Raw genomic sequence first — 23704 nt, 5'->3', positions numbered from 1 at the left:
AGTTTTGCAAGGCTTGGGTTGGTTTTGGTTTTGTTTCTTTGAGCTCTAGTTTTTGGCATGAGGTAGTTTGTGTGAGAATCTGATTTTGTGTTAAGCAATGTAGTGCCTTTACTATGTGAAGAAGACCTAGGTAATCTGGAAGTCAAAGTGTTGGGGACAAGTGAAGAGTCAAAGGATGTTTTCTGGTTCTTAAACTCACTGAAAACAACATCCGGAGTGACAGTACGAGCAACTGTAATGCTCACACTGCTGCTTCTTTGAGTAAATGCCTTTGTGAGGAGCTTGGTGCCAGGGCAGGTGTCCCGGAGCACAGAGCCTACGTTCAGGTGCTGCTTTTGGGAAAAAAATTCCTGCCTCCCTCATTCTAGGCTTGCTCCCTTTCTGCACTCAGGAAAAACTAAAATTACATGGCTTAAAACCCCCTACAGCTGTGCTAATTGCCTTTATGCTGTGGTGGAGCCTGCAATGACACCACTGAACACCTCTGACTCTAGGCCCACCAGCAAACCTTTGTAAACGGACACGGAGCTGTACTTGCAGTGATACAAACCTCTGCAATATCAGTTGCTATTACATGGAGTGGTCTGATTTATGCTTGTATGTCCTGTGAACCACAGTGGGTAACGTTCATATTTCCCATTTCAACTTTAGCTTGTTCAGCATGAATTAGAGGGTTGGGGTAAGTTAGGGGCTAATTTACAGTGTAGTGCAGGCACCCGTGCTACTGGTGGCATCTGCATCTCCATGGTGAGGGAAAGCCCTTTGGCAAATATGCCATTGCCTGTGTTTTACAGTAGCCACAAGTCCATCTTTCTCCCCTATTTATATGATTTGTAACTCCTTCCCTAGTGAGAACGGCATGATGGAAGACAGTCTTGAAATGTGAATTTCCACCTCAGCAGTCAGATAGCAAAGCAAGCCACGGGACCTGCCTGGTCATCACATGTGGGAGCTCCGTCTCTGATTCCTCAGGTCTTCTGGGTGGGAGAGGGGAACAGGTGGGATAGAGCGGATGGGGGAGTTGCTGCAGTCGCATAGTTGGGGATTAGGAAAGCACCTGTTTCTTTGTCCAGAGCCTGGACGTTCACCTGGAACATGGTCTTTAGGCTGCAGCCACCAGATCATGCCCGTCCTGGTGAACCCACAGCTGGTTTGGCAGAGTCTTTTTGGCACTGGGTTGTCATGGCTGCATATCTGCAAAAATTGCGTTATCCTGCTCTATGGGACAGTAGCAGGGGGAAGAAGGGAGGGGTGAAGTCTTTTTAAGGTACAGTGAACCATTCTACCTGAATTATGCATTGTTTCTCCTTAACTTTACCTCATGGGAGGCTTTTTCTGACTGGAATCTATCACTGGAGGAAATTGTTTCCAAAAAGCAGAATAGTTAGGGGTCAACTTTGCAAACATTCTTGATGGAATTGAGGGGCAATTGGCACAACCCAGTGAATAATCCTTTTAGGAGCCTTTATGAACCCTGCACAATGGCTGTTTACAGTTTCGCTTATAGACCAGGAGCGTTAACAGGCCTTTAGAAAAATCCAGGTAATTGAAGCTTTTGTCTTTCAATGAGTCCCCTGTAGCTGTCAACAGTTGCCATTCTCCACATTTTCTTAAAACTTTTTTGTTTTGACAAGGGCTTTTGTCCTCCAGGACAACAGCTTCGTGGGTGAGCGCTGGCTGGTGGCCTTGGTCTGCTTGGCCCTTGGGAGAGAGCGTCACCCTCCTCCTCCTCACCAGGCCAGAATAAGCTGTGTTTTAAGACACGAAAAATCCTCTGGGTCAAACCAGAGTTTCTCTTATGACTTCATTATTCATTTAAAGATACCAGCGAGGCACCAGCCTCTGTCTCTCTTGCTCAGCCCAGGGCTTTGCAGGAGCCGGCGGCAGAGGCGAGGAGGCTGGAGAAGAGTGGCTGCGTGGGGGCCGAGGGCTCTTGCCACAGAAACCGAACCAGCCCATTGAAATTGTGTTTTATAACTTCCCTCCAAGGGAAGGGATCAACAGCGGTTCTGTTTTTCACAGATCTGTCTGGGCTGGGTTGGTTTTGCTGTTGTTGTTTTCAGTGCTGTTGCGTGTTCAGCAGCCTGTGGGTTCCTGTTTCTCAGTGTGAATGTGGGAGCCTGTTTCTTTAAAATAAAATGAAGAAAACCCAAGTGAATTCTGAAGCTTGGGACTTTTTCCACCAAAGCTGGCTGTTTTTTTCTTCGGGAGACGGTGGGTGATTAACATGGGTTGGTAGCCATCAGTCTCAAGCTCTGTTTTCCGGGGTGCTGTATGTTAAGCTGAAGCCCAAATTTTATTGACAAAGGTGTGTTAATTCTTCTTCCACAATCTCCTGTCATCTAGACTGCTTAGTAGCTTTGGGTTGGTTTGGGGCTCTGTTCTCATGTGGATGAAGATGCAGTATTTTGATGGTTTAAAAGCCATGTGGTAGAAATCAGCACAGGGACAGTTTGTGTGCGTGAGTGAGTCCTGCACAGCCAGGAGAGGTGGAAGAGAACAGCCATTTTCATAAGGCAGATGAGAAATTAGGCAGCTTGCTGTTGGAAATATCGTTTTTAAAGCACCTGTCTTGCAGTCCCAGCTGCATGGTGGGCTCCGTGTCTGCAAAGAGCCACATTCCATGTGAATCTGCATCCACAGCCCTGCTGACTTCTTCAGCTGCGAGACTGATGCAGTCATGACGAAAATAAGGAAAGTGTAAGCTGAAATGAAAGAAAAGTCTTTGCTGTCCTTTCCATTTTAAAAACAATTAACCAAGGAGTATGTACAAATCTCGAATGGGGAAAAATGTGTCCTCAGAGAGCAGATGTGTCCTTCATTGGGATGTCTGGGTATAAAATTTAGCATGTGGATTTGATGGTTCACTGGCTTTTTGCAACTTTCGCTTATCTGCATGAGACAAAGTTGCATATTGGTACAAAGCAAAATTAGGCATCTAAACAAAGCAGTTCTGCACCTTTTAGTAATGCAAACCATCTGTAATAGGATTTTATACTCATTATAGGGATACAGATTTTTGAGGTCAAATCTGTTTTCAACAAGAAATATGCTGGCTTCTTTTTTTTAAATATAATGCAATAAGAAACAGGAAGATGAGTTTTGTTACAAAAACAGAGAGCGAGACTAAAATACTATGTTGTATTTGATTAATAATGGTTACTAAAGTTTCCCAAAACTGTTTACATCTGCTCTCAAGTATTTCTAAGCTAAATTTATTAAGGTTTACAGTACTGCATTTTTATTAAACCAGGGCTCGTAGGCAAAAGTGTTTGACTTTTTAATGATAACTTCAAATGTTTTCTAGTCAATGCATTTCTGAGTTTAATTTATTTGATTCTTTTTATTACTTCAGTGTATCGTCCTATAAGTCCCTGTGAAAATTAAAATTTGTATTGCTGTTGTGTAAGCCCACCAGTTTAAGTAACACAGGGCTGAGTGTACTAATTTTTATGCTATTTTGTGATAGGTGTAATGCGGTTGTAACGTACTTCAGTCTGTTCTGTGCAGGAGGCTGAATCACGTCATCAAAATATTCTGCTTCTGAAGTATGAGTGTGCAGGTTGAGTGAGCACAGTGATTAAAATGGTAACTTAGGATACTTAAGGTGCATACTGGGTTTAAAGGGTAAAATAATTTGGTCTTTGTGACCTGCTCAGTTACACTAGTGATTTGGGGGAATGTGTGCTCCCTGGAGCATTCTGACTCGATCGCAGCCCCCCAGGTGGAGGTAAAAGGCTTCCTTTGAGTCAGCGGGTGTTCCTCTGGAGCATATCTATAATAACAAGCCTAGTGCCGTGACTGCATCTTCCCCCACCTCGTTTGTGTCACTTTGTCAGCATGAATTAGCTCTGTCTTGAGCAAGCTCAAATGGGCAACCTTTGCCCAGCAAACCTGTTTCAACGGTGATGGACAATTAGTCCAATTCCAGGACTGCTAATAGTCCATGGCTACTTGGCATGGATTTAGGAGGGTCAGCCCATGGCTCTGCTGATGGTGATTTATCAGGACTGATGTTACTTTTAATCTGAACATCTGTTTTGTGGAAAAACAGAAACTTTCTTTCCTATAATAATTTTCATAAAGCTTGGTGACAGAATGAAAGTCCCCCAAAAAAGGCTCGAGCAGCTTACGGGAAGGTATTTGCTAAAGATACGTCTGTCTGATGTTCTTGCCTTCCATGCACAACCCAGCTAGGGCTTTATACAGTCTGCTTGCATTAGCAGTGGTTATTCCCATCGGCCTTGCCCACCTGCTGCTCCCTTGCCCCTGCAGAGCAGTGTCCTGCCTTCCAGTAATTTATTCCATTTTTGCTTTAGATTCCCTTTTTCCCCAGAATGGTTATGGGTACGATTAGATCTGTGCTCATCCTGCTAAACAGCTGGATCTCTCTGTGAAAAACATGCTGTGGGTGAGGTGGGGCAATGTGAAATGGTTTCATTTTGAAAGAGAGTTCTACTTAGTCAAGACTATAGAAAAACAGGTTCCTTAAAAAAAGCATTTCCACTGCAGTTAAATGGAAATAAGGAGTCAAACAGAACACTGAGCTGCCTTCACGGCAGAATCACAGTGGGAGCCTCCTCCGCTGTGGAGTGGGTCTTTGGTGCTCAGTGTGTTTCAGAGAATTTAAGAGTAAAAGGTTCCTCAAGTGTTTGGGGGCAATCTTTTCACGTGCCAAATAGAAGAGGCGATTAAACGGTTTCTCAAAAATCTGCAGAAAACGAAGAATGTCACAGCTGAAGTTTCTGCTTTGTAACTTTAGGATAAAGGGATGTGACAGGAAAGATCCCCCCTCCCGGCTCGGTGAGGAGCAGGAGCTGATCAAAATGACCACATAGATCTGTTCCTTCTTTTACATTTGTGACATCCAGGCACATACATTCTTGTGGACTTTTTCCACATTTGTAGCTTGTCATTGCTGGCTTGTGCAGTCCCATCTTGTTGCCGTGAACTCGATGGGGTGCTGCCAGCTCCGGAAACCCAGCCGGAGCATCCCCCTCAGCTGCTGTGTGAAGGAGGAAATTCCAGTGGGGCACAAAAGCTACAAAATGCAGTGGCCACTTTGTGTCAGTGCAACAGACCCCGAGAGATTTATTTTTGTCCCCGGTTGTAAATCTTTCTCAGCCCCAACCAGCAAGATGTGTATGTCCTGGAGTGTGCAGTGCTCGAGTTATGTTTCCATCGTTTGCACTGTGAAAATAGAGCATTTCATTTTCTGAGGCTGTAAGAGATTACGCTCTAAAACTCTTTAAGTAAACACTTCCTCCTGGGATCGTGATCTCATTCAAAGTAAAAACTGTACCAGAATTTATGATGTATTTTAATTACTATTCTTGGTACTGCTCATTAAATTAGAAATTGATTGCCAGTTTCACAGTTTCCTTGTTAGATGACAAAGTGCTTATCAAGGTGAAGCAATGCAAAACTGTTACTATATATTCCCCAATTTGGGATGATAAAAAGGCACGCTTTTTGTTGTGGTATTCATATTACTGTTATTATTATAATGCATCGATGATTGTCTTTTTTGTTTAAAGTTCACGTTCCCCCGTCCAAGTGAGAGTGTAACGTGGTTTTCTATAATAAGAGAGAAATTGGCTTTGTCTGGTTTATGCTAACAATCTCAAAGCCATTACTGCGAACATTGAAAGTGTGTTTCATTGAATGGAGAACATCATAAGCAGCTATCCTAGGATTTAAGAGGACGATGCAAAAGATTCCATACGTAAAGGCGTTTCTCAAAATCTTTTTTTCTCTCTCTAATCCACAGTGTGACAGCGAGAGCGATATTGACGATAAGGTAAGACTGAATTTTCTTCTTTCATGTGCTTTACTAGCTTGGATATTCCCTCATAGTCAAAATAAGAATGAATTTGAAATAATATTTTTCCTCCAGTCTTCATGTCAAATCTAAAAATATCTATAGTTAAATGACAAACATTGGATCAAGTACTCTGTGATCCTCAGTAGTTTATGTTTGCAGAAAAAAACTCCCATTAACATAATAGTCTTTCTTGATTATTATGTGAGCATTTGGTGAGACCCAAGTCATAGCATTAGTGCTGTTGCAGAGGAAGTTTCCTCTGATAACTTGTCAGGACCCCATATTTTATTTATAGTAACCTTTGGAGATGTCAATTTTGTAATCAGTTTACAAGATGGGACAAGTGGTACCTACCCTCAAAGGCAGCGTGGTAACTGTCAAGGAGTGTTTTGTCATGTTGCGTGCATATTTATCACAGAGCGATGATTTTTCTGACCTTCTTTTGGATGCAGAGGTTGGTCGTTGGAAGGTTCTAGTTGTTTGGTTTTGTGTAGGGATTTCTCGTTTCACCTTTGCAAGGAAAACAGAGAAGTCCCACTGCATAGCAACAGTTGCACCACACTTTTAAGCATCAAATGTATAAAAGACTTGAGTACCCCTTGATGACTTCTCTTTTGGCAGAATAAACTTGGCAGTCTCAGGTTAGATCTTCATCAAACTTTTATCATATTTTGGCTGTCCAGTCTCTTGCATTCATTCATGAGAAGCTGTGGTACACACGTTTTTACTGGATCAGCACTACAAAGTAAAGGCTGACTGCAGATAGCCTGGTCTCCTTGGCAGCACACTTGCCTGCTGCCATACGTTGGAGGTTACCACGACTTCAAGAGACTACACTAAAAGCTTCTGCTTAAGTTTGGGGTTTTTTGTTGGTTTTTTTTTTATTATTATTGTTGTAAGAGCTTGTGAAGCATTAAGGTTTCTTAAACTTCTTTTAAAAATCCCATCAGATACCAAAAATCCCTGGAGTATGGCAAAAGCTGTGTTTTGAGATGAAGGCTTGATGGAAGAGAAACATTTAAATCACATATGTTGCATGAAAGATACTGTACAAATTTTATTTTATGTATGTGTATATATGTAAAAAATCACTCCCTGTAACCACCACAACCCCCTGAGTTCTGTTTCTTACAAGGTTACACAGCAGCAGAGCTGATGGCAGGGGTGGTGAGGGTGAAAAATTATTCCCTACAAGCTGAGATACCGTGGGGTTGAAACATTTCTTAGACTGCCCAATCAAAGAAAGTAAAAGCAGTCACTTAGAAAACTGTTTAAAGATCTGCCAGTCAAACCTCAGATGAAGTTGTAAGTGACATGTAGTTTTATTATACAGCTATGCTATTAATGATTATCTAAATTACACTGGTAGACCCAGCTAGCAGCATTACATCTGAGACTGACGTTTGTTAGATTAGGTTTGACTTCACCTTGTAGAGAAGAAATTGAAATCTGAACAACATTGATTAGCTTTCAGAATGTGGGATCTGAGGTTACCTTCAGAGGAAGCTGCATTGTGTTTGGCTGGTAACTTACTGTCCTTTACAGCAAATGAAAGGCTATTATAGTGTTCTTTACAATTAATATGGCATTTTTTTACATATCTGTAACTGTAATTTGACCTTCCAGGCTCACATATTTCCCAGCTACCTTCCCCATAAGGTGACTCCACCTTAATAATGTTTCTTTTCTTCGTAAGGAGCAGCACAAGATCATCATCTTTCTATCTCTTGCCTGATCTGTAGAGACATGAGACATGACTTCGGTTCTATTAAATAGGTCTCTGGAATTAAACAGGGTTGCTTTCCCTGTCAGCAAAGACATGTGCACATGCATGTAACTCACCAAGGTTGAAGTAAAGACGCTTCAAACCTTTCATGGGAATAATGTAAATGCAACGTTGCCTTCCGGCTGGGAAAAACAAGGGCAGCCTGGCTCTCTCTGCTGATACCTGGCATGCTCTGCCCCCCTGGAAATTCATTCACTAATTGTCTAAAACTTAACCTGGCTGATGCAACAAGGAGCTATAAAAATATTGTAATCCTGAGGGATTACACTGAAGAGTGGGCTTTCCCCCTCCTATATGTGGGAAAAATGTATCTTATAATAATGCTGCCTGGCTGTTGTGAGTAGATGGGGCACTCGGCGTTCTGTCTAGCCCAGCATCGGGCTCCTCAAATCACACGGCGGGTCGGCTCCATCTCACAGCACTACAGAACGATCCTGCTTCCCTGCTTGGTCAGCAAGCAGCAGCTTTCCCTACAGCTCTCTCTCTTTCTCTCTAGGTACACCTACACGCGCTGGCACTAATGAAGGGCAGGGCAGGAATTACTAATGTACTTTTTATTTGCATAACACTTTTGGTTAGTCATAAACAGCGGGTCACTGACTGTATAGAACTCATGAGGAAAGCAGACAGAAAAAGCAGATCACGTACAAGTACAAACTGAGTCAGTGACAGAGCTAGAAGCAAAATTGAAATCTTCCACCTCCTACTTCTCTCTGTACCACGCTACTAACTATCCATTATTTATTTAGTTCAGACATATATGGGCTGTTGAGCTCTTAATGTTTTAAAACATGGACGTTAGAGTAAAATTAAGGCTTTACCCTCACTGCGTTGAAAAATATCAACACGCTCCTGATGGGTTTGGTGTTTTTCCTTGTGCAGTGTTGTGCAGTACTTCAGGGGAGAAAAGTAACTGAGCATAGTCAGTCATACGTGTGGTCCGGCAGAATCGAGGAGCCATTGCTTTAGTGCAAGGTACGGCCTCACAACAGATTGTGAGGGTGTTTCCAAACAGCGCGCTGCTGGTTTTAATAATCGGAGGACAGGAGATCAAGGCTGGGACTCGTCCATCCCGTCTCCTTTCTGAGAACTGTCTCTGGCCAAGTATAGGCTTTCACTGCTGAAATCTCAAAGTAAGTAAGTTGGGTGGTACTTTATCACACCTATCATTCTGTCACCACACGCTTCTGGAAGGACTGTTCGAAATACCTCAGCTAATAAAGTCAGCTGTCCAGCCATTTAACCGAGCGAGAAACTTAGCAAATCATCCCAGAGATGGAAATGCAAATCCTGTTTCTGTTACTATATGTTCATTGAAGGACATCGGCTTGGACTCTGCAACTGTTTGGAGAATTGCAGGGTAGTTTGTTGAAGCAGTGGAAATAGTACAGTTCTTTTTGTGAGGGAGGAGGGACAGAAAGAGAGTTAGTCTGATAACCCTATTACACTATCTCTGCACTGTGCAGTAGCTGCAATGTGGGGCTCATGGTCCATAAACATTGTTACTGAAAATATATACTTCCTTTAATAGCAACAACAGCATTAACAGATAGCAATTACCCTTCATTTTCAGGAACTATAAAGTCTCCATTAATTCAAGATTTATGTAGTTATAGCATTTAGCACAGGAATAACACCACAGAGAATTGGTTTATACACATGTAATGAGAGAGCTTATGGCATACTTTAGTGAACATTAACATAATAGAGTAATATAAACCATCAACAGTTCCACTTATTGTCTCTTACCTGCTTTAGCATCACTGTGAAAAGTGGCTAGCAGCTTGGTAATGTGTTCTGTTAAATGGTGTTCTGCAGAAAGCCAAAAGTCAACTTGTGTAAAACAAGGGAATGAGTAATCTCTGCTCGTTACTCCAAAGTGTTGCTCTCATTTTTTAATAACAGTGTTCAAGATTGCGTTTTAAAAAAAGCCTGTTTCTTTCTTTGAAAGTAATTCACTGTTCATATTCTTTCAGTCTTGGACTTCTGTCTGCTGTGTGCGAAATTGTAGGTTGTCAGCTTAATTACATGGCCCCGCAGTGTAAGCGAGCTCTCCAAATCAGGGGTTAGATATCAGGCATTCCTTCATTTAATGTCGTGCTAAGTAAGCTGTACAAAAAATGACACCGTATTTCTAAATTGGATCAGTATTTACGGTATATTTGTTGTGTAGTTTTGGGGATTTTTTAGCTATAGCAACCAACCTTTGAGACTGGTAAAGCTATATCCAAGGTGGAAGCAAAAAGTTTTGAAGTCGTGTTTCTAAAACTGTTTTCACACTGCTTTCTGCAAGAGCACAGTGAGTTTATTAGGCCCTGCTTGTGGTGATGTGAACTTAGCCTTGCCTGGCTGTTGTTTGCTGTGCTAATTTGTGAGCCTCGGTAGGTGCCTGGCAGTGTGCAGCAGCGCCCGAGAAGAGGTGATTTAGCACTTGGTACATGGGAGAAGGGCCACACGGGAGTGCTGCGATTGCTCCCCCACGGGCTGGGGTCCCATCCTGCGGTGTGCCACGTGGATAGAACTCATTGCTTAAGGGTGAGATGAGAGACAGCAAAGTGACTCGGATAAATAAGGGGGCACAGTGTTAACAGCAGCGCTATTTCAGTATGTGAGCAGCCTCATCGTTGTCCAGCTTTGGTTTTGTAGGTATTAAGGTAGAGGGGAAGGTTTTAGGGGGCATTTGGGAGGGAAAATCTGGTAGCTTTATGGCTGTGGGGTTACTCTCTGTAGCGAAAGGCATAGTGGTAAGTAGTAGAGAGTGCTTATTTGAAAGTTTAACAAGCAGGTGATCAAGTCAGACCAGTGAGAGATGAAAATTTACATTGATACTGAGTGTTAGTGTTGGGAAGATGAAGTAAGCTGTGAAAGAGTCGTAACATCAAGAGTGATAGTTTGCAATTCAGGAAGTGGGCAGCTGTGTAGGGAACAAAGCCACAGACTAGGAAAATGATCTTGCAGCAGCTTTTTGCTTGGCACAAGTTATGTCTGCCATCACCTGAGGAAAGGATAAAATGATAAATGAAAGGTGAGATGGTGTGAGCTTGGCCCGGAACTTAGTTGTGTGGATGATCAGAGGATGCTCATGTTATAGAGAGAAAGGATATACAGGGCTTAAACATAGGTTGGATGTCAAGGTGTAGGGTGTGGTGTGAATCAAAGAGAAAACTGAGAGCTCTGGGCTTGAGTGAGAGGTGGAATCGATAAGAGTGGAAGCAGTGAGGAGAGTAAACTGTGTGGAAGATCTGAGGAGTGCAAGTATCACTTCTGTTTCAGCTGTGTTGACCTTGAGAGGGTGTCCCACAGGAAAAATCACAGTTTAGGCAGCAGGAGGAAGGGATGTAATAATGGAGATCCAGGAGTTGCTGCAGTATAAGTGGTCACTCTGTGTGTGTGTGTATGTGAAACTACCCAGAAGTAAGGTAAAGACAGCAGATGAAAGAGTTCAGGGAAGATGGTCTTGATGATGCTCAGAATTACAGCAGGGCTTACAGAGGCAAGAGCAGAGAAGACAGGAGCTGTTGGAGCCCAGGGAGGGAAAAGCTGTGTCAGGTAGCTGCTGGTCAAGGAAGGTGAGATCTAGGGAAGGGGTTTATGAAAGACTTTGGAAGTCCAGGTGCAGTTCAGTGGGGGAGAGGAAGCCTAACAGCACAGTGTCTGTTCCCAAAGATCCCACCTCAATCCAGATTTCTCTGTGCTTTGTTGCGCCTTTTCAGTCCTTCTCTCATGGCCTCATTTTGTGAGTGCACCAGTGCAACATCAGCGTGTTGTCTGGTGGGGCTGGAAAGAGCCGCGGTCCCTGGACCCTCGATGGCCCTCCTTGGAAGTTCACAGGGACAGTTGTTGGTAGTACTGTTGCTGGAGGCTCCTTTCCTTCCACTCCCCACATTTCATCTAGCAGTGGAAAAAGTGGTGTCTGTCTGATGTTGTTTCCACAAGGCTGTAAGTTGAATTTGCACTTCAGATAATCAGTTTCTTCCTATTTTTGAAGCCTGCACAAACCAATGTCCTCAAATTGGCTTTGTCTGTCAGTAAATTGTCCCATTCTCTGAGAAATCAAACTTGGTACTTTTCCAGCAATCTCAATTCTTACTGGTTGCTGCAGAAGGGAGAGATCAAATGTGGAATTGAACCGAGGGCTTTTACATGGCAGTATTTGCACTTCAATCTGTGAGACTTTTCAGCTGTGACTAATAATGAGAAGCCTCGATTTGCCAGGTAGTTCCCGGCTGGGTTTTCAGGCAGTGTTTAAGTTATCCTTTCACTATAGCATGCTTTTGCTTACAGACAGCAGTGCTGAACGCAGTTGCAGAACTGTGTGTGCCTGGGCAGCGTTGCAGGTTAGCAGCAAGCAGGAGTAGAGCATATACACATGTGCATGCATGCGTAGGCACAAAATCAGTGTTTCTTCTAAGGTTTAATTCTTACAGACTGCAAACCCGGATATATGGAGTGAAAACCAGTAAGAAACCAGGCTCCCATATAATAGTTACTGGTTAAAGGTGATTAGTTCTCTTAATGGAGAAAGTCTGTGTTTGACAGATGAGCTGCATGTTGTTTTTAAAAACAGATCTGCTTTTTAAATAATATCAAAATATTGAATTTTAAATAACCTTGTAGCCCTTGAAAGATTTGGGTGCTATGAGGTAACGTTGTTGTCAGTACAGGAAAACAAAAATTCACCACTCACCCGGTGAATTCATTTTATTTCATCATTCTCCATGAACAGACTTACCAGCAAAACAGCATCCTGCAAGCCCACGGCATACCCAGTTCACTCAGTGTCTCTTTGGGAAATGCCAGATGGAGGAGAGGCTTGGCGTGCCCTCAGCTTATGTTGTTCCACCCACCATGTGAATGGAGAGACACAAAGGTTCCCACTGAGACGTGGGGCAATTGAGTTAGGCCCCGTGAGGCCTCCCAGAGGGAAAGGAGACCTCCAAGTTGTCCTTCCAAACAAGAGGGTCTGCAACTCCAGTAGAAAATATTAGTAATAATGGCCTTTCTTGACCTTTGTATTTAAGTAGAGCAAGAATGCAACTGAAAAAATTAAACAGGGTCATAGCTTCAGCATCAGTGTTCTCCCCTCCTACTGAGATTTTGTGTTTTTCTTTTATCCAGACAAAAATCAAATTTTAAGTACATTAATCTGTACATAGTGAGCTGAGTCATCACAGTCTGTGGTGTCCATATTCATTCTTGGAAATGTAGAAAAAAGAATTTCAGAGCAAACAATGAGAAGAGCCTTCTAGTTTGCTGACAAAAATCCATCATTAATGCACATAAAAGAAGTGAAGAGATCTTATGGAGAGCTCTTGGGCAAGACAGGATAATACCAGTTCTGTCACTGGCAGTCAGTGTGTCCCCAGCTTTCTATTGTTTCGTGTCTCCCTGTTCCGGTTCCCCATCCATGAGCATTTTCTTATCTTACCAGGGACCTTGTGAAGTCACTTTTAAGATCTGAGGCAACAGGCAAGAGAACACTCTTGTACAGCTGTCTGCCCACATCAAGAAGCCCCATTATAACGTAGCCATAAATCCAAAGGGCTACTTGTGCAATGGCAGTAACTCCTTGGAAGGTGATCACACAGAACATAGCATAGTAGGCAGAGGATAGGAATTGGCAATTGAGTTAGGCAAGTCAATTAATGACATTAGATGATGTAATTAACTGTAAAGATACGGAGATGAGAATTTTGGAGGGTGCATACTCCAATAGCTGCAATTGCAGGCCCTCATTTGTCTTGCAAAGTACCTCATATCTGTATTCCAAAGTTGTTTTCCCAGGTTAAATAATACAGAAGAGCACAGCGGGCAGCACTGTGCATCCTGTGTGGGCGTAAACAGTACAGCTCAAGTATGGCCCAAAAGTCAGCTTGGGGTTTTGTACCTTTCCAGCAGGTCCAATTTGCAGTAACATCCAAACTAGGTTTCACTACAGGAGTTTTCCAGAGGTGGCAACAACATTTGGATCAGTCGTGAAGACCTGAAGTAATGTCTGCCTCACTTTGCTTGGGAATTCACCCTTACCTAAACCATCATAACTGAAATTTGCCTAGGTGAGTCTCCTAATGCTTATCAGCTACCGTTTTCACTTATTAGCTGCTTATGAAGTGCTGGTTTGTCTGCAGGATCAGCAAGGGGCTTGCCACGGCTCCCTGAGCGAGGGCAGATGTCTCAGTCGGTGCTGCCAGCCTTTGCTGGACCCCTCGGGGGCAGGAGTCCCATGGAGCTGGAGTCCTGGCTTTCCACAAACACAAGCCACACTGAGTGAGTTTTCAAACAGAGAAAACTCAGAGGGAAAGAGATTACAAGAAGTGTTTGTAAATAAGCCTCCCTCTGCTCCTTGCAGAGTCTCCCCTTGGTCCTCGTGCTGCTGTGATACACACAGCTGGATCCACGTCCCAGGCAGCTGGGAAAAACGTTCATCATTCATTCGGCTGTGAGCCTTCAGCTCCAGCTATACCCAGGGTTTAGGCGGTCATTTTTCATGGTGTAGGCCAGCTTCTTCCCGCCTCTCCCACTCCCCCTGGATCCCAGCAGCACTGTGGAAGTCTTTGCCAGCAGAGCAGGCTCTGTTGCTCTCCTTGCTGGAATCAGGAAATGAACCTTCCTCTGCCCACCCTTGATGCTCAAAACAGTGCATAACACTCATTAGCTGCAAACAGGACAGTTTCCTGTTGTCATGAAGCTCCAGCTAGAGTACCACTAGCAATTCCATGTTAGTGATGATTAATTTCTCGCTGCTGTAAAGATTGTGTGATTCCAGTTACTATTTTATACTTTTTAACATTTCTTGATGATCTTTACTTTTACCCAGCTGCATTTTTCTTGAGAAGTAAGGTGTTTTTCGCAGTAAATGGCTCACATTCAGTTTTGTAATGCCTGAAAATTAAATCTGAAAGCTTCACTTGATTTCTTTCTGGGGTTTTAAGTGGTTTTCCATAGTTTCTGCATTTTGATGGGTTTCCTCTAATTTTGTATGATACCTGTATGATTATCTGAGGAGTGTGATTTTTACATTTTAGTTAAAGCTGTGCGTAAGTCCAAAACAGAACAATGGCTTAAATGAGGCTTCTATCAGTTCTTGTCTGCATAAGACAAGATGATGGGTGCCAGCCGGATGAGTGCAGGTTAAAGCGAAGGTAAACTCTGTTGCTTGGGCTCTGCGTTGCACGCTGTTGTACAGCTCCCATCCACACTGTGTCCAGAGTCTTGGAAGCACCAGCAGTTCTCCTTGACCATCTCCACTGATGCCCAGTCCTGCTGTCTTCAGTGGGTTGTGTTGAAATGTCTCAAACACACACAAGAGGTTCGGTTTCAGAGTGCACAGACCAACTCACAGCCTCTGTTTCCCTGCCCTTTCCCACACCTGTGTCAGAATTAGTTGGAAATCTTTGCCTAAAACTTGGGCAGCAGCTGACTTAATTTGTGGTTTACTACTCCTGACAGTTTATTGGGGAAGCAAAGCGCGCCTTCATCTCCAATAATAAACAGCCCACCCGCCGACACTTTGACAGACTTAATGGTTTTTTATACAAAAATGGACAGACTTAATGTTTCGACTGTAGCGATCATCTGTCCTGATCTCCTTAATGAAATTAGATTAAGTGCACCTGGGAAAATGCTGAGACGGCACATTGCCTTCATCACCTTCCTTAATTTAAAACCAATTTGTGGGGAAAATATCCTCTGAAGCTGAGGGAGGCAGATAGGAGGGGGAGGGAAGGGGATTTTAAAATCTATCTGGATAGCTACTGGCAGTTTTAATTCCTTTCCCTGCTGGCAATGTGAAATATTAACAGCCTTAAGAACTGAGAGTTTAAAGACTTACTAACCTTTTGCCTTTCTTAAGGGGAAAAGAAACAAAATAAAATCTTAACCGTCAAGATCACATGCAGGGACAAAGTCTGGTACGTGCTGGGCCTCAGAGGTGGGGCAAGACAGGGAAGAGAGACCTGGCTGAAATAGGAAAGTTTCGTCTTCCAAGATCTAGATGGTGTTTTCCTAAAATGCATTGTAACTGCTAGGTGTTAGTGATGCTTACTGTCTGCTGTTACCTTGATAATGATTTAGTTGCGCAGAAACGTAGTAATTTGCCCACATAGCTGTGAAATCAGCTGCAATATATGTACAATATAACATGACCTGAAAAGATTACAGATGTTCCTTAGGCCCGTTCTGAAGAAAGCAAGAAGCATGTCTTTTGATTTAAAAATGAAGCATTATGAAGAATAGCCGCGACTTTTATTTTTCATGGATGATTCCTATTTTCCTACTCCACTGATTGAATACATGCTGATAGTTCAAGGTCTCCCACTGGTGAGGTGGTCAGAGAGCAGAGTAGTCTGTGATAGGCTCGAAAGTCTCTTTGTAGCAGGGTTTTAAATGTTTACAGACTTTGTCATTTGGACTATTACCGTCCGAGCTCAGCAGAGCAGTTGATTTATCCATATCCTGTCTCAGATTTCGGTGTGTCTGGAACCATAGTATTCATCCTAGACATGGGCAATTTCTGCTGCTTGGAGATGCTTTTCTTCATTTGCTTTGAGTCAGCTTTGCTCTTCATGAAAGCTCTCATAGGCAGGTTCTGCAGTGACCTCCACCTTTTGTCTGGCCACTGTCAGGAACACCCTGAACCCACTCCAAAAAGGAAAGCCTCTTGTAACTCCAGAAGTGTCTTGCGGAAGGCTTGGGTTTTGTTATGGTGATCAGCGCATGATAACTCGTGTTCCTTCAGCTACTAGTGATCCCAACTTAGAACCTCACTCATGTTAACCTTTGAAGGAAACGTCATTCTGAATAACCAAGTTGAAAGTCCCACAAGAATTGTGTTTATTAGTGAGCATGGGGCCTGATGTTCAAAAGTGCTTCTTGCCCTAATCCAAGTTAGCAGCATCTGTGGATGCTCAGTGCATCCCCAAATCTGTTTAGCCATCTTCATCCCCTTGACAGGAGTCCCTGTCGCTGGGACTCCTTATGTAAGTGGGAGTTTGCACAAGTAGCCCAATTGCTGTCAGTGAATAATTTAAATGATTTAAGCCTCAGACATGCTGCTTAATAATGAGGGAAATCAGCCCCGTATGTCCTTGTCCATAAATACTAGAAGATGGGGACAAGTCACTTTTAAATGGGATTCATTTATTTTTAAATGGAATCATGATAAGTGTTTTAAAGGTAATCAAGCATGTGTAGCTATCCTGAATATTATAAATATAAAAGAACATTAGCCTAAAATTGAAAGGGATCCCATTCATATATAAACTGAGTTAGGGATATCATGCGAGGATAAAAGTGCGGAGTAACCTTTCATAACTGACAAAGATTTTAAAGTGTCTGTTCTTTTTATTAATTGCTGTGAAGGTGGCTGAAGTGGCCAATATGTGTCAGACATGTCACTATATATTATGGACACTCAGATCCTAGTTACTGAGTGACTGCAGTGACTTTTCCCCTCTTCAGATCTTTAGATAACCTCACCCTACCAGCAGAATATGAAGTTGGGGGAAGTAGAATACCATGTATTACAGTTACTGAGCTTGTCCCCATAAAAAGACATTGTATATTCCACCAAAAAGGTCTCCCTCCCATCCTTGTTGTGAGTTTCTTGTCCTGCTTTTCAAGATCCTCCACCATGCTGCCTTTTCCCATTTCTCTGGTTTTGTCTGATGGCATCGCTTGCCTCTCCTCTGCTTGGCCCGTGCCTCTAGGCTGTAGGCTGGTAACCACTCATTGGTGGTTTTCTCCACAAGGTAGGCTACCTGTAGGACGAATCCATGGTTCTTCCCCACAAAGCCTACCAAATCTTATACATAGGATTTAGTGGTAGTTTGTTTACTGCAAATGGCACGTTTTATGGTTCCTAAGACAGAGAGTTTGCACTCCTTTGGAGGAAATGACCTAGCATTTCACAGTCACTCCTGGAGTACAAATAACACGCAGAAATTATTTGTGAGCATGTTTTATGCAAAATCTGTTAGAAAATTGAATAAACATCATTATTCACATTTTCCACTGAAGGAACCGAAGCTCAGAGAAAATGCAACTTACTGCAGTCCCACAATGAATCAGTCAGAAGTGTTGCGGGACACAACTTCCCAGTCTGCTTGTTCAGCTCTGTGCTCTAACCCCTTTCCACGGAAGTCTGGATGGCAGACTGTGCCGTCTCAGCCCAAACTAACCCTTGCATGTTTGCCTTCTACACCCAAACTGTTTCTCCTGGTGATAGACAATTCCTGAAAACATAATTGCCTTTTAGTTGGACTGGAATATGTTCTGGGTTTGCTTTGTTAAGAAGCCATAAAGCTTTACATATTATGTTGTAAGTCATCTTCTTTCTAAGGCTTTAGAGCCTGTTTTCTTAGCTTCATCAGAGAAGTTTATTTTAAGGTGGTAGGCTATCAAGATGGGTTTTGGATGGCCGTTTCCTTTGAAGTCTTAACACACAGATCATTTGTGCAACTGCAACAAATTAGAAGGTGGCTCTGGAGAGGGAGAGCAAGGTTGGAAGAAATGACAGCGTCTCAATGTATATGTCTGTGTTTGGTCAAAACAATGTTTTTAGTTATCTTCAGCCTTTTGAAGTCTTTGCAACTCTGGCTTTGTTTCTGCTTTGTACATCATTGCCAGCAGCCATCAACAGCTCAAATATGGAGAAATTGGCTCACAGCAGCACAATAGGTGATGATGTACAGTATAAACCAGATGGAAGGCCGAGTTGCCTTAGATGAGTAAAAACTTGTTTTCACTTAAGAATCAAAATAAATCTAAGATATAGGAAAACTGGGAAGGAAATAAGGAATAGGCTGCACACAGGAGAAGGACGGCAGCAGGGTGCTGGTAGTTGTGCAGGGTACCTTGCACCCACTGCAACCCTGTACCTGGGGCAATGGCCCCCGGTCGTGTTCTGGGATGAGAAACGAACACTTTCAGCATCCCGTCTCCAAGCCAGCTGCTCCCTTGAGGAGCGGGTTACGTGGCACTCGTGGTGGTGTAGGAGCAGGCATGAGGGCTGCTGTTGGGAGCTGCTGGATTTGGCATCATTTTCATATCATACATGCAGGAAGGAATGGCAACCTAAGCTACAGCTAGCTAAAATTATGTGAGTGGATTTTGCACCAAATAAATTACTTTTAGGAGACCAATCCTAGTGATGAGCAGTTCTGCTTCTAGCAGTTCACCAACTGTTCTTGTAGTGTTCCCTGTCCATATTGAGACATGGGGAAGGGGAGAAGCATGCCTTCCAGCTAGATGAATAGTTATTTTTAGTAGCAAAGTCAATTAGAACTAAAGCAGGTCTGTATTAAAGTTAATTCATATTAAGAATCGCATTGCACTAGCTACCACTTTCATCTGGAAGCAGGTGCAATTCCATCTGTGCTGCTTGCTTTTAATGTGGTCTGGTGCAAAAAAAAAGGATGGGTTTAGGCCATCTTATTAGCTTCAAAAGTTATCATACCCCATCTTAGCAACTCTGCAACATCACTGGTGCTGAATTGTTTTGTCGGTGCTGCCAGTTTGCATTGCAGTGGATGTAAAAGAGGCAGAAGTACAGTTCCTGCCGGGGCAGTCTTGCAGTTTCAAAATACAGTTCTTAGCTGTTCAACTGGTGAACATATTCTGTATAATAGCTGCGCTGGAAAACATGTGAAACAGGACTGTAAGCCCCAGTGTTCATTAGACCCAGTCTGGATGCTAATTTCAAACTTCCCTCCTCCCTCCCTGCCCCAGCTCCTTTTTGCCTTCCCTCTGCCTTTTATCTTTCAGTGCAGATAAACAACCCAAAATGGGTTGAATGGAGGTGTGAAAGGAGATGTTACATACCTCTCTAATGCAGCGCTCTTCTTCCCCGTATTCAGCAGAATGACTGAGTGATGCTAAAGTCTAATTATGGTACCTAAGTCTCCTCTGCGTCAGTTTAAATACACGCTGACGTGCTGTGGGACAGCGGATTAAATGTGTCCTAGTGCCCTGCTAAAACGAGACCTGAGTTATCACTTGTTCCCAAACAGGCAAACCAGCGAGAGTTGGGCGTGTGTTGGAGCCTGGGCTCGAGCAGCACAAGCGGCCGCTCCCTCTGGCTGGCTGATGGCGGGGACTCGCTGTCCCGTGGCCTTCAGTGGTGGCATGGCTCAGGCTTGTACCTTAGGCAGAATTCCCATTCATCACGCCACTGTAAAGAGCAAACATTTGGGGAGCAAAATAACTCTGCGGCGAGAATCGGATAATGTAGTTCAAGTCCGTGGCCTAATTCCTCTGATGATGTTGTTTAAAACATTATTTTCTCATTACCCTTTGTGAGCTGAGCTTCAGAACTCTCCATTAAAAATAACAGCAGTGGCTTGAATTAATTGGTTAGAAAACATTTCTTTCTCAGCCATGTTCCACAACAAAACCTGGGGAAGCCAAGAAAAATGCTGGCCCAGATTTGAAGGCGTTTTGTCGAGAGGCCCGAAGACCATGCGTTGCTCTGCGGACAAACCCGCGCGTATGTGGGGCGGTTGGAGCTGCCGCGTTATAGAGGAGAAGCAGCCAGACGGGCTGCAGGGCTCTGAAACAGTTGCTCGCCAGATTCTGATTTATTTGACAGCCCCCGTAATAAAGTAACTATTTGTCTAGCTCTTCCTGATTAGTCTGAAGAGGTCTGCCAATCTGAAGAGGATTGACTAGTCAGGAAACCACTGGTATTTTGGCTTTTCTTTGTCCTCAAGGGTTGTGATAGTATTTGCAATAATTTCCCTTTTATTAAGTTTGGCATTTCAAAATAATTCACTGCTGCAATGTGAACATTTTCCACATCAACAATAAGTCTATTACGGAGAAATTTACAAAAACAAAATGACTTCATATTGCTTGCAGATGTATTCTGTAAAAATAATTGTTTTTCACTAGATTTTAATGTTTCTAGGCCTTTGTAAACATAATGCCTAAATACTTTTATTCAATAAACGAGACCTATTCAGTAATTGCTTGCACATTTGAAGTCCAGTAAATAAGGAGCAGATTTCGACCAAAATCTGTGTATCATTTAAGCTGCTTAGGTCACAGCCCTAGGGTGGAAAAGAACTGGTGAGAAACTTGTGCTTTTAGAAGTGGAGAACTGTGACTTCAGAAAGCAAGACAAATAAGCCCCATTTCTCTTTAATTAGTGGATTCCTGCTTATGGGCCAGGCTTTCTTTATTCTTGGTTCAGTAAGGCTGGGAATTCAAAGGAGGCCGGAGACGTTAAGCATTCTGTTCTCTGGACTTTCTTTATAGTCTGGGAATACCAAGTCCTTCAGGCTCCTTTGGAAATCCCATCACACAAAGCTGTGTTTTTGCCTTGAATGCATTGTTTTCAGGTTGGAAACACCATTGTGCCTGGCTGGAGAAAACTCACACACATACACACAGGCGGAGGGGAATTGCAGCTGGTGTCACTGTGTGTCCTGGTTTCAGGTGCGTTAGGTTTAGTATGTACTCTTTTTAAAAGCCAGCAGTACAGGAGACCCCATTGAATCTAGGAGGATCCCTCTTGTAAGCATCTTGTGGTTTTAAGCCTGGGCAAAATGTCAGCCTAAAACAAAACAAAAAAAGCAGTGCATGAATAATTGGATATTGCTTGTCATGCAAGAAAAATAACTTATAAAGCAAAGTAGAATCCAGAAATAAAATTGAAATAAAAACAAACAAATACCACATGTATTGTAATTCCTGTGTGAGACGTGTTTGGTGGAGTCCTTAAATCAACCAGCTTACAGGCTGCACTGATGAGCTCCCATTGTGCCTTGTGAAAGTTAATAGCAAGTGAAGTATTCTCGGTGGTGGTTTGTTTTCCTCTACACATATTTTGCAAGACACAGAGACCTTTTAATGGAATCAAGGAGGGCAAAATATCTCAGACAAGGTAGCTTATAAGATAATGTGGAGTTTTTGCTTGGACTTTGCTACATTCTGTTCTCCAGACACTGTATTCTCATGGGTGAAACTCCAGCCTGGTTGAAGGCAGTAATAAAACTCTCTTCAATTTAAATATGACCAAGATTTCAACCAGTATCGGCAGACATACACCTCGTTTCCCCTTAGGCCACCATGGTCTCTTAACAGGGCAGTGCAGGTAAATAGTGGCAAAGTAGCCTTTTCATTTGATAAAGAGGTGGGTGCAGGAAATGAGCGGTCATCTCTTGTGGCACCAAGAATGTGGGACACACAGTGGGTCACACTGACCCCGTTCCAGGTGACAAGTCATGAAAAGCAAACCCTTGGAGAAAAGCCAGCATTGTATGCATCAATCATTAATCTTTTGCGTATGTGTATGACAGTGTGCTTCCCTGCCATGGCAGGTCATTCCTGGCCAGCTCACTTCGTGTCTCAGTCCTTCTTCTTTCCCCCTGCTATCCGAAGAACAACTACCATTAAACCACATAAAGCTTTGCAGCTGTTTTCACACATAATTAAACTGTCCTGGGTAATCCTTGCCCAGTGGCCTTTTGTACGTTGATGAGGGAACAACACTGAAGCCGCTGCCGTGATTTGATTACTGGGATTCCTGTGCAGATGAGCTGCTCCACAAAGGCAGCTCTGATGTTTCCAGAGCTTGGTGAACCTTCGCACAGGGAAGAGCTGTTTCTCCTTCCTCGTAGCAGCTGACGGTGCCTGCACAGGGTGATGTAATGCACAGAAAGGTGAAAGGTGTAAAGTTACACAACTAGAAATAATCCTAAACCCAAAGGTGTAATCTTACTTGTTTTCAGTTAGCAGGAAGGAGCGTAAACCAGGAAGACTTGGTCAGAAGTATGAGGAAGAATTCTCTATGAGTTACTACAAGCATATGGACTTTCCTCTACCTGTAGCTGATTGAAATCTTTAGCTAATGAAGCAAGTCTTCTTTTGGTGTTGGGTTCCAAGGAAAGGTCTGTTGAGTGATGCTGTAAGTTACCATTGTCTTATTGCTGTGTCAAAATCCCCAGAAGCTTCAGCCACGAACCATATCCGCACTAGGCTACGTACTTCATGGAAGGGGTGTCCCCACACCAGGGAGCTCATGTTCCAGGGAAAAAGCAAGAGGAGGAATAGAGTTCCCATAAACTGCCGTGGTAAGCAGTGCTCTCATTATACCCAAGAGGCCTAACAGCCATCAGCTGTGCTGCCGAAAAGGAAAATTTTGAGGTGAATAATGAGGCAGCTCTGTCGATGTTAGTGGGGAGCTCCTCCCAGGTGTGAGGAGGCACAGGGCAAGAAGTGAGTGCGGGAGACAGATCCCAACCTGTTCTCCTTTGCAGCTGGGCATGTAATTGCTCTCCAAACAACTGGAAAATGATGAAAGAAGGGGAGATGCAGTGTTTTGTGCAGTAGCTGTGTTTTGTAATAACCTCAGTTATTAGAGGAACTGAGGTTTGCATCGCAAGAAAAACAGCCAGGTTGGCAGGCTATCCCTGTAGTCTGACTAGATGTGAATGCATGGAGTAAGGTCACATCAGAGTAATTGGATTACCTAATAAATAGCTGGATGTGGGTCTGTTACAGACAGGAGAGGCTTGCAGAGCACTCCCACTTCTTTAATTGCAGCTTTAGGTGGCTGATAGGAATTGGGAGGTGTTGGGAAATGACATTTACAATAGCAGGTTCAGAGGTATTGCTCATGAATCAGTGTTTCGGTGCATCTCTGCTCCAGTCTCTGTCATGCAGCTAGGGTTTTTTATCAGTACTTTTTTTGGTCCTGTGATTTATTCCTAGCATTCTTCTGGAGCTGCCAAGGCAAGGTGAAAGATGCTTGTCTCTCGGTGTGTTTTTATAAGTGTAAAGTTCAGGGTTATTTTCTAAAGAGGAGATGAGTATGGAAAATCTTGTCCGATCTCAGCACAGTCTTTTTCCTTGAAACGGCATTTGTCTCTGTCGTGTGCAGGTGACTTCATGCTCTGCTAGAAGCCTCTCACTGACAAACTGTACTGTCATCCTGGGTACACAAATTATCCTTGTTTATTTTAGGGTCGCTTGAGAGACATGTTCTCTTCGTTCTTCTCAAAGTCACAAAACACAGAGGTCTCTCCCACCCTCCTCCTAGAAACAGGGCAGCAAGGAAAGCCAAATGTTAAGGTTGTCCTTCAATTTATACCACG

The 23704-nt window shown here is 43.2% G+C and overlaps 1 protein-coding gene across 22 annotated transcripts in view; it reads left to right on the top strand.

Annotated features, from left to right (window-relative positions):
• FBRSL1 (fibrosin like 1) overlaps nucleotides 1-23704 on the top strand; it is a 539160-nt gene that overhangs the window by 351713 nt on the left and 163743 nt on the right. For all 22 annotated transcript variants that reach the window (XM_054082211.1, XM_054082227.1, XM_054082219.1 and 19 more), the window contains one exon: nucleotides 5771-5800. In XM_054082211.1, the coding sequence (XP_053938186.1) occupies nucleotides 5771-5800 (30 nt within the window). The remainder of the gene's footprint in view (nucleotides 1-5770; nucleotides 5801-23704) is intronic.

Source organism: Cuculus canorus, chromosome 17 (genome assembly GCF_017976375.1).
Source record: "Cuculus canorus isolate bCucCan1 chromosome 17, bCucCan1.pri, whole genome shotgun sequence".
NCBI lineage: Eukaryota > Metazoa > Chordata > Aves > Cuculiformes > Cuculidae > Cuculus > Cuculus canorus.
The sequence above is the reverse complement of the archived record's forward strand: the minus strand, read 5'-3'. Positions and strand labels throughout refer to the sequence as shown.